At 28.7% G+C, this 17,871-nt stretch overlaps 1 protein-coding gene across 2 annotated transcripts; it reads right to left on the bottom strand.

Moving 5' to 3' along the window:
- Positions 1-9,961: 9,961 nt before the first annotated feature.
- Positions 9,962-17,364, bottom strand: LOC103854029 (zinc finger protein SHOOT GRAVITROPISM 5). 2 transcript variants are annotated; one of them, XM_033283779.1, is made up of 3 exons: positions 12,479-17,364; positions 11,537-11,939; positions 9,962-10,871 (listed from the first exon to the last, which is right to left on the bottom strand). In XM_033283779.1, exons 1-3 carry the CDS (start codon positions 12,651-12,653, stop codon positions 10,142-10,144), a joined length of 1,308 nt encoding a protein of 435 aa, XP_033139670.1. In that variant the 5' UTR covers positions 12,654-17,364; the 3' UTR covers positions 9,962-10,141. The 2 variants fall into 2 exon arrangements, with proteins under 2 accessions (XP_033139670.1, XP_018511767.2); XM_018656251.2 differs by having other exon boundaries at positions 12,470-17,360.
- Positions 17,365-17,871: the final 507 nt, after the last annotated feature.

Here is a 17,871-nt window from a genome sequence, read left to right as displayed (position 1 = left end):
GTATTAAACTAGAATTTGATATGCCAGATACTTATTTTCACTATTATATACATAAATATTATTTAAATATTTATTAATTAATATTTTAAATATTTATCTTTTTAAATTTTTTTTATAAATATAATAATTAAATAGTTTGTATGCTCCAAAACACATTGATTTATGCGCTATACTAAACATTTGACAAATATTAAGCCATTAATATATTTAAGTAATTTTTTCATAACACAAAATTGTTTCCCAAATATAATAATATTTTAAATATATTTTGATTAAATATATATCATATGACGAGATTTAGATACATGAGAAAAAATATTGTTATAAAATTTAAATATTATTCTACAAGTAATTCAATGATATTTAAATATTAATATAGATAGATTTTATTATTGAAAATAATTAATAGTAAGTGGAAAAGTTAAAAAAAGATATTTTAGAAATATTTGATATATATATATATTATTAAGCGAGATTTAAATAGATTAAAAATAAATATTCGGTTGTAAACAATCCATATTAATCTACAAGTAATTCAAAAATATTTAACCTTAGCATATATACATTTTATTATTGAAAATAATTAATGGTAACCATAGAACATATATTTTTGGAATAATCAAAATACATATATTTTAGGCCTTACAAGCTAGAGGTGAAGGGATTATATACTACTTGAGAAATATTACATAATATTATTAAAAATCATTTTTAAACTTGAATTTTCCTAAAATTTAGCTAAATCATTTTAGGAAATTTTTCGAACACAAAAGTTTAGATAAACTTGATCTAAGAAATAATTTAATAAAATAGAAAAAGACATCTATCTTATTAAAACTCAAGTACAAAATTGGAGTGTTTGGAGATTTGAATAGGACTATTAAAAAATTTAGAGTGTTTGGAAACATGGATTGCAGTCTTTTAAAAAAAATATTTTTATTTGAAAACAAGGATAGTAGTATTAAGAAAAAAAGTAATGGGCTTATGTTTTTTAAGAAAATTGAAAGTTATCTAGGCCACTTTTAAAATATACCAAAATGGGTCAATCTAATTGCCTAATTTTTTTTTCTAAACTAACCATAAAACAAAATTTAAACTTTATATACATATTTCAAATCAAAATAATAATTCAATTTTGATTTATATCAAAAATTGATTCAGAAATATACATATATTCAAAAATAGATTTTTACTAAACTATTTTTCAATAACCATTATAAAAAAATATTGTCAATATATATAAGAAAAATATAATACAAAGCCTAATTTGAAATACCAACTCAAATTATGGTTTTTATATTTCATATTAAGTTTAAAAAATATAATATATGTAATTATTTATATGATAGTATGTATAAAATACTATTAATTATATGATTACTTATATGATGGTACATATAAAATACGATTAATTATATGATGATAAAATACGATATATAATAATGACTAGGGATGGGCTTTTGGGTACTCTTACGGGTTTGGTTCTGATCGGTTTGTATTTCGGGTTTTCGGGGTCTAAGATTTCAGCCTTATTAGAATGTTTCTAAATTTTGGTTTGAGTTCGATTTGGATCTTTGCGGGTTTGGTTTGGGTTTGGATAACTAATTTAAATTATTTTTAAAATCTTAAATCATTATATATTTTAAAATCTTAAAATCAAAATGTATAAATAAAATAATATATTACGTATAAATTTGAATAACATACGTTATAATACTTAAGCTTAACATATCAATTGGCTTGATTTAAAATTTTGGATACGGAATCAATAATTATTTTAAGTATTTTTGGTGATTTGAGTATACTTTAACTATTTCAGATATTTACTTTTGACTATCTATATATATTTTCAAGTATTTAAACCAATTTAAAAGTATCATTTTTGATGTTTCATATACGTTAAATCTAAAAATAATTAATATATATAAGTATATAAATCTATTTTTAGATAAATTTGGATATCCAAATACTTCGGTTCGGATCAGATTCGGTTCTCTAAATAACAAAATTTTGAATAATTCGAATATTTAATCAATTTATGTTCGGGTTTGGTACTATATTTTTGGATCGGTATCGGTTATGTTCTTCGGATTCATTTTTCCAAATCCTAATAATTACATGAAAAACAAATATTAACATATTTTTCAAAATATACACCCGCGCGCCTGCGCGGGTCAAAATCTAGTAATTGCTTAAAGTAAAAGTCATTTCATACTTTAGTGGCATGAAAATGTAAATATCAGAAAAAATAGAGTAATTTTAACTTTGTACTTCTATTTTAATAGATTAAATAAATATACAACATTTTGGCCAGCTATTATATTTATATTATAATTTTCTTACGCAAACATACAACATATTTTTGTTTGCTAAAAGAATCCACACCAGACCATAATTTTATTGAGCAAAATATATACGAACAATCCAACTATAATTTCATATCCAAATATAATAACAATGGAAAAATAGCATAAAAACCTTTAAATAGCGGTCACTTACACTTTAAACCATGAAAGTATTTCGTAAGCATTTTAAATATTTTTTATTTTCTCATCAACATATACAGACTCATACAGACTTCGTGAACCAAACTGACAACATTCCATCCATGTGAACAACGAAAAACGGTTGTTCTCTGACACTGCATGCTAGACTATCCACCTTTGAATTCTCCGTCCGAGGTACATGAATGATTTCTAAGTTTAGGAAATTTGCTTTCAAAATCTTAATGTCTCCCAGATACATTTCAATGCTGGCCATTTTCTGGTTCTGAAACCATCTTCACCAATTGAGAACAATATATTGCAAACGTGACCTGAAACTGATGCAAATTCCTCATACACTCCATTGCTCTTATTAATGCCTCCACCTCTGCAGGAAGAGGTGAAAGAGTCGCCCAAACATTTCTTGCCTCCATCAATCCATCAAAACCCTCTAAGATGCTATACCAACCTTGTCATGAGTAAGGTTCCTTGTTTTTCCACGACCCATATGTAAAGCACCACCGCCCTGGGATGAATTGTAGATTCCTAACTTCTACTGGTTGTGTTGTCCGATTTATATCCAACAGTTGTGCCTAAGCCCAAAGTATTGACCCTGTAAATATTTAAAGTGACATTTTTATCAAAAGAAACTTTCAATCTGACTTACTTGTACATCAAGTCAAAACGGTAATCGATATTGTTCAAAATCGAAGACGTGTCGGTTATTTTCTTTAATTTTTAAAAAAATTAGATTATTCTTAAAATAAATAAAAAATATCATAAAAATTCCAAACAAATCAAAATATTTATAAAAAAATAAATATAAAAATATATAAAAATATAAAATTCATAAAACAAAATCAAAACAAATAAAAAAATCAATAAAATTCCCCAATAATCAAAAACATCACTAAAACTATTTTAAATTATTTTATTAATAAAATAAATATAAAAATAATCCTAAAAATACAAAAATAAAAGATTCACAACAAATATTTATATTATTTTATTAATAAAAAAAGTGTAAAATCCAGAAAATATAAAATCATTGAAATCAAAACAAATCATAAAAATTCCCAAAAATCAAGAATAAAATTATATATTGGTTTATAAAAGTGACTAAGGAATAGGAGTGCTATAGACTGGCTACCCTCAAGCTATCATTAGTATCCATTCTTCCCTTTAACAATCATGAACTTTCCCAAATCCAACCAACACACACAAAAAACACAACAGATTTAAAAAAATCAAAATAGTAGTTAGTCTATGGGTTGTGATTACTCTAATTCAGATTAGAAAAATTCATTATCTTCAAATGATTCTCGTGAATGCTTTTTTAAAATTTTTTATGATTTTTTATATTTTCTGTATTTTATATTTATTCTATTAATAAAATATTTTAAAAAAAATTGTGATTTTTCTATTTTTTGTGAACTTTATTGACTTTTTATAATTTGTTTTGAATTTTTTTATGAATTTTATTTTTCTGTATTTTTATATTTGTTTTATTAATAAAATAATTTAAGTTTTTTTGGTGAATATTTTGATTTTTATGAATTTGTAGCGACTTTTATGATTTGTTTGAATTTTATGAATTTTATATTTTTATATTTATTTTTCTAATAAAATAATTTAAAAATCAAAAAAAAAAGAAAACTGACGTTATCGATTTTGAACAGTACCGGTTACCGTTTTGACTTGATGTATAAGTAAGTCATGTTGAAAGTTTTTTTTGATAAAAGTATCACTTTGAAAGTTTAAAATGCTTGTGAAATACTCTTAGAATTTAAAGTGTAAATGTGTGCCATAGGCCTGGGCATTCGGGTCTTCGGATCGGATTCAGATCGGGTTGTTGTGGGTCCGGGTCCTACGGGTCTAAGAGTTTAGGACCCAATAGGGTAATTTAAAATTCTCGGTTCTGGGTCAGTTTTGGTCTTCTCAGGTCCAAGTCGGGTCTAAGATAGTTGGACCCAATAGGGTAATTAGAGTTTGTCGATTCGGATTCGGTTCGGTTACGGATCGGGTTCGGTTTGGGTCATGTCGGGTCCTACCCCCAAAAAATACCTAAAACACATAGAAAATATTTGAAAATATTTAAATACTAAAAATACATGAAAAAATTTATTTAAAATCTGATCTAAGGACATGAAAAATATCCGAAATTTTATTTGATAATCCCAATTATATATTTTAAAATCTAAATTTTTATCCGAAACCCAAAACTATACCCAAAAATTAAAATTTGAAACTTAAAAAATACCCATAATACAAAAAATAAACTGAAACATCCATATATATTTAATATATACTAGAAGTTTCGGGTTTTCGGGTACCCTACTCGGGTCTCGGGTTCGGGTCGGGTCGGATCCAAGACCTGCGGGTCCTTCACAATAAGATCCAATAGGATAAAAAGATCGGTTCGGTTTCGGATCGGTTTCTGGTCGGATCTTCGGGTTCGGATAAAATACCCAGGCCTAATATGCCACCTTGAAGATTTTTTATGCGATTTTTCCAATAATGGAAGTTAAACAAAAACAAAAAGTCCAGCTCGAATTTTGGTAATTATAAGAAAAATAAATTGAACCTTCTGCTTCTATTTTTTTTTCTACAAAAGACAAAACAAACAAATGAATTTTTGAATAAAGGTAGAGAGTAAGCCAACTAGAAAAGACGGAAACACCCATTGATAAATGATGTCGATTCATACATCCCATCAACGAATTGAGGGGTATATTTGTTATGACATACAAGTTAAGCATATAGTTGTTCCTTTGTGGGAAGTATGAAGCAATCCCATGTGATAAGAGACTTTCATGCTAAGCCACTTCCATATCTAACAACTGAGTACATTAATAATATATATCTCTCACTGTTGACAAAAAGCATTATTAGTATTAGATTTGGTAATAACAAAATCTAAAAACTGTTAAAATTACAGATTGTTTGTAATATAGTTGACAAGTAACCTTGGTAAAAATAGCATAACTAAAAGATTTTTATTTGCTTTTTTATTTCTTTTTATTTTACGTTTTGACATATTATAAGATCACTGTTTTTGTTTGACATCTTACAAGATCATTCTTTTACGCATTCACATACTTAAAATTAAAACTAAAAATGTATTATAGAAAGGCGCTCCAATCATTTTTTTAAGGCGCTCCAATCTTTTTTATGATTTACGAGTTCACCAAATTTATCAAAATCACTACACTTAGATTCAGATCATAACATAAGTTTAGCATGGTAAAAAATCCCTTTACAAACAAAACTCGAACTTCAGTACAACAGCGCTAATAACTGAGTGGTTTATGAACATTTGATATTATTTTCCTATTCTATAGCTTTTTAAAAATGTTAGACTATAGATAAGTACTATATAGTTTGCTAAGAAAAGATGTGGCTACAATATCAAAAGTCCGTTAGGTTAGAAATATATGCATTTGAAAGCTAGAGGAAGAGACGCACATGATATGCACATGCTCCTCTAAGAAATGACATTGTAAGAGATAAAAAGTTTAAACTCTTTGTGTTTTTTTTTTTGAGAAATTAAACTCTTTGTGTTGCACGTTCGACTGTTCTTGCTTTTTATTTTAATTAAATTTTTAACTCTAGCAACAACATAGTATTACAGAACATCCAATCATAATTCACTTGTTACGGTTTAACGCATTATAATTAATTATAATTTCAAAGTACGCTAATTACATTCAATTGCAATGCACATGCACATGGTTAGACATGATAACGTACATATGTTTCAAATTTACGAGTTTGTAACATAAGCCATCATCAAATCTATATTCCAAGTTTCAAAAAAAAAAGTTTCAAAAAAAAAATCTATATTCCAAAAGCCTAAGGGCATCTCCAACCACTAACATCATTTTAGTGTCAAAACCACATTATTTTAGTATAATTTCAACACTAAAACCAAGGTCTTTCTCCAACCATAACACTAAACTTCACACTAAAACTATTTTATAATATTATATATATTAAGGTTTTTATTTATTATTTATTTAATTGTATGTTTTAGTAATAAAATAAATGAACAGTGTTTTAGTGGGATAAATACTCCCTTCGTTTTTAAATATAAGTCGTTTTAGAAAAACTTTTTTGTTCCAAATTATATGTCGTTTTCGGTTTTCTATGTAAAATTTATTAATAATTAATGTTGTCTGACCAATGATAATATATTTTCTATTTTTCTATTTTTCTATTGGTTGAATTGTGGTTAGGTAAATAATTAATGATGTTTTTGTTTAGAAAATATAAAAAATTAATGATTTTCTTAATCTATGTACATAGCTGTAAGACGACTTATATTAAAAAACGGAGGGAGTAGTATTTTAGTGTGGTAAATAGTGTCACACTAAATTTAGTGTCAAATTTTAGCGTTGCACTAAAATGGTTTGATTTTTGCAATTTTATTAGAGAAGATTTGGTGTAAAAAGCACACTAAAATCACACTAATATGCTTAATGCTCTCTCTCTCTCTCTACCTCTCTTTCTGTGACAAACATAGCTGCAGAACCTTAAAACCTCTATCTCTATATGTTGACACAATGATGAAAACGAGAGGAAAGAGAGAGAAGAAATACAGTTGCTTACAGTATGCAATTGAGTGCACTTTAAATGCAAATCGAAAGAAAGAAACGTCATGATTTTCAGTGCCATAGAGTTGATAGAGTAACGGGCAGGCATTTGTCACTCTCCTATTTACTTAACCCACTTCTTTAGTTCTCTCAGACAGACATTCATGTCATTTCTTATTTATTTCTTTAATTCCTCACTAATAGTCTATATTGATCTTCCTAACTTTTGCATCGAGATTGGTCCCAAAAGATGTACACAAACCAAACCCACCTCCGATTTTAGATTTTTGTAGCGCTGCTTCAGTCTCATCCGCAAACGGTTGTCTTATTTTGGTATTTTCTATTTTTTTTGCTATATTATAGTCATATAGACCTGCCTCAATCCAACTATTTCTCTTTTCATGTAACGACATTCATTTATTACGTTCGTTCATACATCATAGACCTGTCCAATCTAATAAATCACCACTATAATGTATTAATTTTGACCAAAAAAAAGAATTTAAGTATTCATACCAATCAAATGGTTTTCAAACATGTCTCATTATTGTGTGGCTTTCCGCTAATAAAAATTTCGACATCGAAGATAAACATTCGAATTTCTATATAAAAAATGCAGTGGATTTATTGATTTAAATAAATATTTTTTTTCTAAACATGTTTAGCAACAACCAAAAAATTTTCTAAACGCAACTGATACTTTTTTTTGATAAAATTTTAAAACTGTTTTGAGTAAACTTTTTATAGTAACTAGATCCCACCGCAAACAGTACCACAAATCCAGAAAAATCGATTTTTTTGGAGAGTCATAGTACCACTGTGCAGACAGAAAGTCGAACCTGCGACTTCTGGCAGTCATCTGTGAGAATGGAGACCACTGGGATACAAACCCTTCTCAACTAATACTTTTTTTTAAATAGTTCTGATGATTGGTTTAGATAAGTTTTATGTATGATACAGCAAACTTACATGTTTTTAATTTTAACTGTCTATTTTCTGTATTAATTAAACTAAATATCTAAGTTAGAATCTCATCTCGACTAAGCCTGACTGGTTCAAACGCAGCGGTTGCGGTTGCGGTTGCGGGAGTTTGTGGATGAGGACGGTTGCGGTTTCTAGCGGTTTTAAGAGATTTGTACGACTGGTACTGCGGTTAAAAATTGATGCGTTTGCGGGTGCCTTATGACTGGTTAACTACCAAATGTGGTAACAATCAAATAATAAATTAACAATATTTACATTTAATATAATTATAAAAATATCAAAAATCATAAAATTATAATAAATATAAAATTTATATTTAGAAATTTATAATTTTAATTTTTGAAAATTTATTGAAGTTGTTTTTATTATAAATTTTTATAATATTAATTAAAATATAATAGGTATATTTTAATATTTTCATAATTTTAATTTTAAATTTTTTATTAAATATTTTTACTTTTGTATATATTTTGTTTAAAAAAAAAGAAAAAAAATTTACCCTCCACCAACCGCCCGCAACCGCAAATGCTAGCTGGAGCCAGCTTTTGAATTTATGAGATTCAGAACAGTTTGAAACAGTTTATAGCGATTTGAGTGATTGTTGCAAACCGCCGACAACCGCTACCAACCGCAAAAACTACGTTTGCGGGTGGTAGCGGGAAAACCAGTCGCCCTTTAACTCTACAAATTATGTGGGCTATTTTGAGTATACTGTGGACACTAAATATGCATATGTATTTTCTTATAAACTTATTTTTTATTACTGGTATTTGGTACTAAATAAAATGATCAGGAATGTAAAAAAAAAAAAGAAGACAGTAAATGTGTAGCTAGAAAGTTTGCTAAAGTATTTCTCAAGAAAAAGAAGTTTGCTAAAATTTGTAATATAACAAGTGAAAATGGGTGGGACTCTTTTATCATGATTATAGATCAACACTTTTTGTCCGAATCTAACGAAAGATAAACCGATGTTTGTTTATCTACCTCGTTATAAGTGTAACGGCCACGGACCAAAACGACATAATAATAGTACGTTTCCCATCACTCAAATGTAAACTCGTCCCAAGCAATCATAGCTTACCGACTTTGTATTCAATTTAAAGGTAAAATCTTGTGGCCAAACCTAACCATTATTGGCTACATGTAGATTTCATTATGTTACATTAATTGCTTTGATAAAATTTGAGATATCTCGTTTTAAGCTTCACCGAAAATATTGTAGACAAAACATAACACATACTCCTTCCATATTTATAAGATATACTCCCTCCGTTTTTTATTATAAGTCGTTTTGAAGCTATGCACATAGATTAAGAAAATTATTAATTTCTTATATTTTCGAAACAAAAACATCATTAATTATTTACCTAACCACAATTTAACCAATAGAAAAATAGAAGATATATTATCATTGGTCAGACAACATTAATTACTAATAAATGTTACATAAAAAACCGAAAACGACATATAATTTGGAACAAAAAAGTTTCTCTAAAACGACTTATATTAAAAAACGGAGGGAGTATATTTTAAAATTTTCATACATATTAAAAATAAATTAAGTTTCCGTTTTATCATTAAAGTTTCACCCTTTATATTTTTACATTTTAATTTATGTTTTACTGTTAAAGATAAATATCTTAATTAATTATACCCCAAAACATCGATCGATCTTTCAAATACAAAAAAAACAAATACATCAACCATTCAGATAGCATAATTACCAACGTTCTAGATTTCTAGATTTCGCCAAGATTTCCCATGTGGACGTAAGCTAAAAACCAGGTACTTCCATCTACGGATCTCCATTATTAGTTTATATTAGTTATAGCTTCGTTAAACACTATATACTAGTTATATTAGTTTATATTAGTTATAGTCTTTATACTGTTGGACCAAGGATTTACAGGAAGTTTTAATATAACTGAAGATTTGACAATTACAATAATTAACCAATCACATACAAATATGGTAATACAAAGAGGACAAAATAAGACAACGTAATTAATACACAAAACAATAAGATAAAATGCTTCAATTTTATCTGAGTTTTTTTTTTTGTATTAAACCCCTTTTCAAATTTTAGGATGCCTCTCCGTCAGTATTCGCTGACGACATGTAACTCACCACAAGAGATGTCTCATCCGCCGAAGCCACCGCTTGAAACTGTCCTTTACATGTTTGACAAGTAACTTGCATAATCGTCGAGCTTATCTTCTTCATAGATTGTTCCTTTAAAAGCTTAGCTCTCTCAAGCTCAGCTTGTGCTTGTTGCCTTATCTTCTTAGCATTAACAAATTCGTTTTCCGCTATCTCTCGTTGCCTCTTCGCTTCTCTTTTAGCTTCCTCTGCGTAAGCTTTCTCCTTCATCGCTAACTTCATTATCTGTTCACTCGCCATTATTTCTTTTATACGATCAAAGTTGTTGTACTGATGAGATAATGATGGTGCAGATGGTGCAATGGAGAGGTTTAAGTTTGTAGTATCATGATGATTACGATGATGAGATGGTTCTTTAACTTTGTGTTGTTGGTTTTCTTGATTACGGTTTTGATTTGGCGTTAATGGAAGAAGCTGGAGTTCGAGATTGACATCGTTTGATGAGTTTCTTATAGGAATTGGACGCCCTTCTAGAGGTAAAGGAGTAGCAACCGCACCACCGTAATTCGTTTCCGTAGATGGAGTGCTTGCGGTTGAGGCAGTTCTAGAGGAGCAAGCCGGGACATTCACCGTAGCTTGTGGCGGTGGCGGCGGTTCATGGTGAACTTTTCGAATGGAGCAGCTATCTTGATGCTCAATAAAACTCTCCACCCTAAAAGGAAAAAAAACCTACCAATTAAATTATTCTATATGATATAGCGTTATGAAGTGTCAAAGTAATTATTATAATGGTAAAGTTATAATTAAATATTAAGCTTCTTAGTTTAATCTTATGAAATTAATAACTTACGACTTATATAATTTATACTATATTAACATGAGTTAAGGTCCACTAAATAGCCTAAAATATGTAATGTATTTATAGATTGGGGGTCAATGTCATTAATCTACTTATTAAGTTCGCTTTTATGTCCCAAAGCCAAACACAATAGTCAAGAGAAATATGCATACACATCAATACACATAATTAGTAAGAATCATGAGGGATAGTCAAATCAGATAGTACTAAAAGTATCAACTATGGTTTTGGGTGACTAGAACAATTTTTTATTTATACCTATAGTTCCTTTGTAACTATCTGTGATATCCTAAAGATACAAAACAAACAGAGCAAAATTACTTGTATCCTAACTAATTTTGAACCTATCATATCCGTGTGTTAAAAAAAAAAAAATCATATCCGTCCAGTGTTTACTAATAATTGATTAATTGTTCCAAATTTCCAAAAATAATTTGGAAAAATTATGATCTTTTTTTCGTTCAAAGAGAAATTCTGATTAAAAATCGAATTATTGGGAGAAGAACAAGAAATTAAACCTGGAGAAGACGCGACCACAGTCACAAGAATGTCCCCTAGTGCCACAAGTTTTGAGATGAGCTTTGTAATCTGATTGAACAGCATAACCTTTAGAGCATCTCTCACAAACCCATTGCTTATGGTTACTGTGTTTTCTTCTGAAATGTTTTTTTATTCCGACAAGATCTCCAAGAGCATGACAAGGATCGTGGTGAAGACAAGTGGGTTCAGGGCAAACATACACTCGTTTCTTCACCTCTATATTGTTGTCTCTTTTCAGAAGCTTCCATGGAACCTTGTGACGTCTTCGATGCATCTGGAGATTTTGATCTCTTTGAAACCCTTGGTTACAGATCTCACATATGTATCTGTCTGATTCAAGAAGAGTTCTTGGTGATAAAGACACAACTTCTGCATCTGGATCTGAAGAGAAGAAGCAAAACCCATCAAAACACATGTATTTTGTTTGAGTGACATCAATAAAGTTAAAAATCTTTTTTTAACTTTAATTTTTAAAAGTTGAGATTTGTAATGAGGTTCAAGAGAAAACAATGGTATAGTACCCCCCCACTCTAAACTTGAAAAGAAATTGATTATTTAAAAAATAAAACCATTAATTGACCTGTTTATGATCAATCATAAAATGGGTTTTAAGAGAACCAGGAACCCAAGTTATACCCATAACCTTGAAAATGGGAATATGAACAAGGGGAATATTTGAAACTTTAAAATCTATCCTATCAAAGGAATATGTCTATGATTAAAACATTAAAAACAAGGTGTGTGTGTGTGTGTGTGTGTTTAATGGGGTTTAGAGAAAAGCAGGAAAACTCAAGAAGACTCATGACGTCAAATTGGTATAATAAGGAAATAAAACAAAAACCAAAAAAAAAACTGAAACTTTAGAATTAAAATTTTCGGTAGTGGTGATCCCTTTATTATTACGGTATTACCTGGTGTACCTGCAGGTCTTCTTTTCCTCTTCTGATTGGATGTGTTTGTGGTAGCGACCCCATTTTCAGAAGAAGAGAGGAAAGGATCAGAGGAAGAAGAGGAAACCACACAACATGTGTTACTAGTGTTCTTGTTGGGAGCAGCATCCAACATCACTACTGTGTCTTGATCTGTTCTCATCATTTACAACTTTTTCTTCTCTCTTTTTGACTTTATTGTAATTTGAATTTCTAGAGATTGATTTGATGAAACAAGACCTAGAGACAAAAAAGAAAAAGAAGAAGAAAATTTGAAGATAGTGGGAGGTGCAGCTTTACAAAGGAGAGGAAGGACTAATAAAGAGAGTGAGAGAGAGGGAGGATATAGGGGGAGAAAAGTTCTTTTAATTAAGCTTTCTGCAACAAAGCTTTAAAAACTTTTACTTAGGCTCTTCAAAGTTCTCTTATGTTAAATGATGAAAGCTTTTTCTTGGGTCTCTCTCTTTCTCTCTCTCTAGCTCTATCTTTGCTGTTTGGTATCATTAACCTTTCTCTCTCGTACACTAGAGAGTTTAGATCAAGTTAGAGGGTCTTTTGATGCCGATATTGCCTCTGCTTATAAAGCTCATTGCACTGTTCCATCACTACATACAATCTATACATACATACACTCATGGAGAGAGAGAAGGAGAGGGGGATGTGTTTATTTAGGTATACATTTAGATTTTTCTTTTTGTTATTTTATATTTACATTTTAGATTTTGTTTCTTAGAGTATGTTGGATATATTGTTTTTGTATTGGACCCATATCTTGTCTGATTGATGAATTTGTCTGATATTCTTGAACCTTCATAACCTATTTGAGATGAATAATTTAAGATTTTTATATTTTTGTTATTATCTGCACGAGTTTTACCTGACTTGTCGAAGAAACAATTAAGATAATACTATATAATTTTCATTAATGAACTAGATCATTGTGTGGAAATTATATCTCCATTAATAGACTACTAGTTGACTGATCAGTAATTAAGCGGATTTCCGTTCCGATCCAATTCAAATCTAGGATTATCAAATTATAATGCAGGTTATTTGCAAACATTCATGTGGCGCGGCGCTCACTCATAGATGACGTAAGACATGATTAAATAACAGGTTAACATATTTATATAGTGTGATTTATTTTCCGAGTGTCACACTCTCAAGTCCTGTAAATAGTGTGATTATGTCGTTCAGGAAAAAAAATAGTGTGATTATACATCACTAATACAGCTTTGCGTTCCATTATTATTAAAGCATTCCAATAATATATCGACAATTTTAGATAATTTGTCATTGTTAACTATATATGAATACTATGTCATCATTTTTCCAAGGTTGGTCCACACCTACATGACTACATGTTAAGATTCTTTTCGAACTACACTTGGAAACAAATGAGAGGAAAATGGTATATGGTTCTTGTGAATAATCCAAGAATATAATTGCATAATTGCATTAAATACCAAATTATATAAGTTTCAATAATGCAGACAAACTATTATTCTCTATTTGGCTTATATATTGGATGTACTACTGCCCATACAGTTAAACGGGAAAAAACATAAAAAAGAGTAAATGACAGAAGATAAATCAAAATAGATTCATAGAAAAATAATTCTAACAAATGTGAAAGTATTATGTATTATACGAATATAAACTCTACGCCTCTACGGGATCCTGATTTGAGCTAATATAAATTAGTATTCAACCCCTTTCGCACGTGACCTTTCATCTACTCACGTGACCTTTTTTCCACCCCCACTATCGTCTACTTTTAGGCTTTTGCCTTTCTTCAGAGATCCCAGTCATTTCCTTAGGCAGGTTTCACTAATAGATCTAAAAATCAGGGGAAAAAGCAATTTACATCGAAACATAATGAAATTATACATAAGTGTCGGAATCTTTAGTGTAATCACTCTATTAGAATGAATAAAACAATTTATTCACTATTCTAGTATTTCTTTTTTTTTTGGGTCAAACTATTCTAGTATTTCTGGAATGGAGTCTTCTGTATGAATCTCCTTACGTCTCTTTGTATGTTATATTCGGACTTGGAGAATTAGTTTAGTTTTGCAGCAAAGCATCGTTAAGGAGATCGTATCGGTTAAACAAAACCATACTCGAGCCCTCGTCATTGTTACAATAATCTTTTATAACATCAAAATCAAAGATTCTTAAAAGATATTGTTACGGAATTATCAACGTCGACTGATTGATTTTGATGGATTAATGAATAAGATACCTTAAACAGTTAAACTCATTCACTATTCCACTATCAAAAATATCCCTTATTAACACTGACACCACTGCTACGAAGTACCCAAAATTTAGTCTCAAATATAATAGTAACTTAATAGATTATCACCCGCGCTTATTTTTCTATATAATTAAATTTTAAAAATTTTATTTTAGTTTTTTTTATTTATATTTGTAAACTGGTATATTTTTTTTTGTGATAAATTTTTTATATTTGTTTAAGTTTAAATGGTTGGATTTTAAAGTATAAGAAGTTTAATATTGTATTTTAATTTTGAAAACTAAGTTAATATTTAGATGTATTTTTAATATTTACAAATTTGATTAGTTATTTAAATAATATGAATTAAAAATTATATAAGCTTTTGTTATAGTAAAAAAATTAAATATCCTAAATATTTAAAAATTTAGTGGCAAAATAATCTCATGTGTGATGGTGTATTTTATTAAAATTAAAATTTGAGTGACATAAATTGTAAATCACACGTAATAATAAAGTTATTTTCCAATGATGTTTCTATCTTAGTAAGATACTATAAAATAATAGAAATTATTACATACATCTCTTAAGTTATTTTAACTCATTTTATTATTTAAACAAGTTGGAATTAAACTCAAAGAAAATGCAAATTATTAATGATAGATGGTGTAAACATAATTTTTCTGTTTCAATTGCAAATATCAGTTATATTCCTTATTGGCGAAATGATTATTTTGCTGACTGATAAAAAGAAAAGAACGATGCGCCAATATGTTTTTGTCAGTTGCCTAAATTTGGTTCCAAATGGACCGAAAGGCAAAACAAAACCAACAAAACGATAATAGATGGGACTGTGTTACGGTGACAGCTTTCTATAAAGGAAAGAAACGAGATCGTGTTTGTAATCATTTTATACGATGAGATTAAACTCCCAAATCTCGCTTAACACTTGCTTCACTCCAAGCATTGTTTGAATGTTCCAATTACATATAACATATGCTAAAAGATATTAAACTAAAAAGACAATAAGAGAAGTAATAAAGAATAAGAATACTAAATATGAATGTGAGATTTTGAGTTGGAAAGAGGGATCAAGTCACATGCTCCAAATTTACAAAGCAAAGAAATGCCATCATCTCCCCCAACTCCCCTCCTTTGATTCTCTTTATCTTTTCATATATTTTAAAGAAAATATATAAAAGAACTTTTATTATTATTTATATGGAATAATAACATTCTCATTTCATCATTACTCATTTTATTCGGGTATTTTGTTTTCATATCTTCATCCTCAAGTTTGGCATACATGTTGCATCCATAAATTCTAAAAAGTTGCCAAAATACAAATCTATAATACAAATACAAATTCATATGTCTGTATATATTTTTTCGATTTACTACAAATATTGAAATAAAATGGAACTAAGATAAAAATACATTATCCTTTATCAAAAAGGAAAAGAAGAGAAATACATTTCTATGCTAAAATGTGATCATCTATTGGATGAAAAGAGGGCTGCGCCATGAATATCAATCCACTGGATATGTTTTCGAATTAAAATTGTGAACGATGTGGAACTTTGAGCCTCTATGTGATTAAATAGTTCGTATATGGGCCTAAATAATGTGTGGAAAATAAATATGTATCCAAACTCCAAGTCTTCAACGTATATGGATTTTGCAACAATAATATATCTTGGATACTATTAAACTAACCATTTCTTTTGTACCATTTCTTTTCTTTTTTTTTTTGCTAAACGTACGGTACAATTTCTTCAGAAAACATGTTTTAGCATGAATGAAGTTTTAATACAAAACTAGTTAGTATTTTTTTTTTTTTTTGAACACAAACTAGTTAGTACTTAGTACACAAATAATAGATAAACTAAATGATAACCCGCATGTGCGCGGAATGAGTTCTTATAATAATGTTTGTTTATGAAATGATTTTAATATTTTGCAACACTACAATATTTATCGATTATAAAATGATAAATATAAATGTTGGTCTCTTAAATATATCATCGTTGTTGAAGAGTTAGCATATTACATCTAATTTTAATTATTTTTAAAACTTAAAATATACAAAAGGAAATTAAGTTTTACGGCTGACACAAATGACCAAAACCAAATAGGCAACATCAATTGTATGATAACAAAAGGGGATTAGGTTTTCTGCTCTCGATTTGTTTACTATTGACTCTCCATAAGTGATTGCATTTTCTACCTCTATAGAATTGTGCTTTCATTCTCGTCTTTCTTTCTTTGATATTAATTAAGTTTTTTTGTACTTCAATTCAGTGAATTACATAAGTGTTAATTAAAAAAAAAAGACATCTGTAAAAATTAATTTCACTCCATATACATATCTAAGAATCAAAATTTTGAAAAACATCACCGGCAAACTATATTAACAGATTTGTGTTCAAATCTAATATATCAAGCTGTTATAGAATATAAGTGCAGACTCGAAATATAAATGTTTGTCTAGTATATATTCACCAGCTCGGTCTAAAAATCATATAATTAAAACAACAAAACAAATTACTTATTTCACCAGTTAAGGTAATATCTGAATCCGAACGGGTAATATCTGAACCCGAATAGATATCCGAAGATAACCAAACATAAGTATGCTTAACTCTATATTTCTAATTTATTTCTCTCATTTTATTCAAAATAATCATATTAATGATTCTTATTGCTCAAAATTAGATAATATACATATAATCATGGACAAAATCATTTGCTACTCACTTAAAATACATATCAAGTTCTTGTTTCCTGCATTAACAAAAGTTGCATCTAAAATTTCAAAATAACAACTAAATTAATGTCTTTCTATTTTTAAAGTTTTATCTCCAAACCTATTAATAGTTTAATCTTTTAAAAATTAAAAAAAAAACAGTCAAGTTAAAATATATTTAAATACAAAAAACTTAAACAATGAATAATTTATTTATTTTTTCTTCAAAATTTAAATATACGAACATGACCCAAAATATCCGAACCAGAACATAAAATACCCGAACCCGACTCGAAGTGTAGAAATACCCTAACTGGTTTTATACCTTTATAGTTTATACTAAAATATCCGATACAAATCCGAACGTGTATCCGAACGCTCATCCCTATTTGTATCTTG

This window comes from Brassica rapa, chromosome A02 (assembly GCF_000309985.2).
Source record: "Brassica rapa cultivar Chiifu-401-42 chromosome A02, CAAS_Brap_v3.01, whole genome shotgun sequence".
In the NCBI taxonomy this organism is placed as follows: Eukaryota; Viridiplantae; Streptophyta; class Magnoliopsida; order Brassicales; family Brassicaceae; genus Brassica; species Brassica rapa.
The sequence above is the reverse complement of the archived record's forward strand: the minus strand, read 5'-3'. Positions and strand labels throughout refer to the sequence as shown.

Excerpts from the sequence above, each read along its gene's own strand:
- LOC103854029 (XM_018656251.2), bottom strand. The coding sequence starts at position 12,653 with ATGATGAGAACAGATCAAGACACAGTAGTGATGTTGGATGCTGCTCCC. Across the intron at positions 11,940-12,469 it reads AAGACCTGCAGGTACACCAG|ATCCAGATGCAGAAGTTGTG; the intron begins GTAATACCGTAA and ends TCTTCTCTTCAG. Across the intron at positions 10,872-11,536 it reads TGTGGTCGCGTCTTCTCCAG|GGTGGAGAGTTTTATTGAGC; the intron begins GTTTAATTTCTT and ends TTTTCCTTTTAG.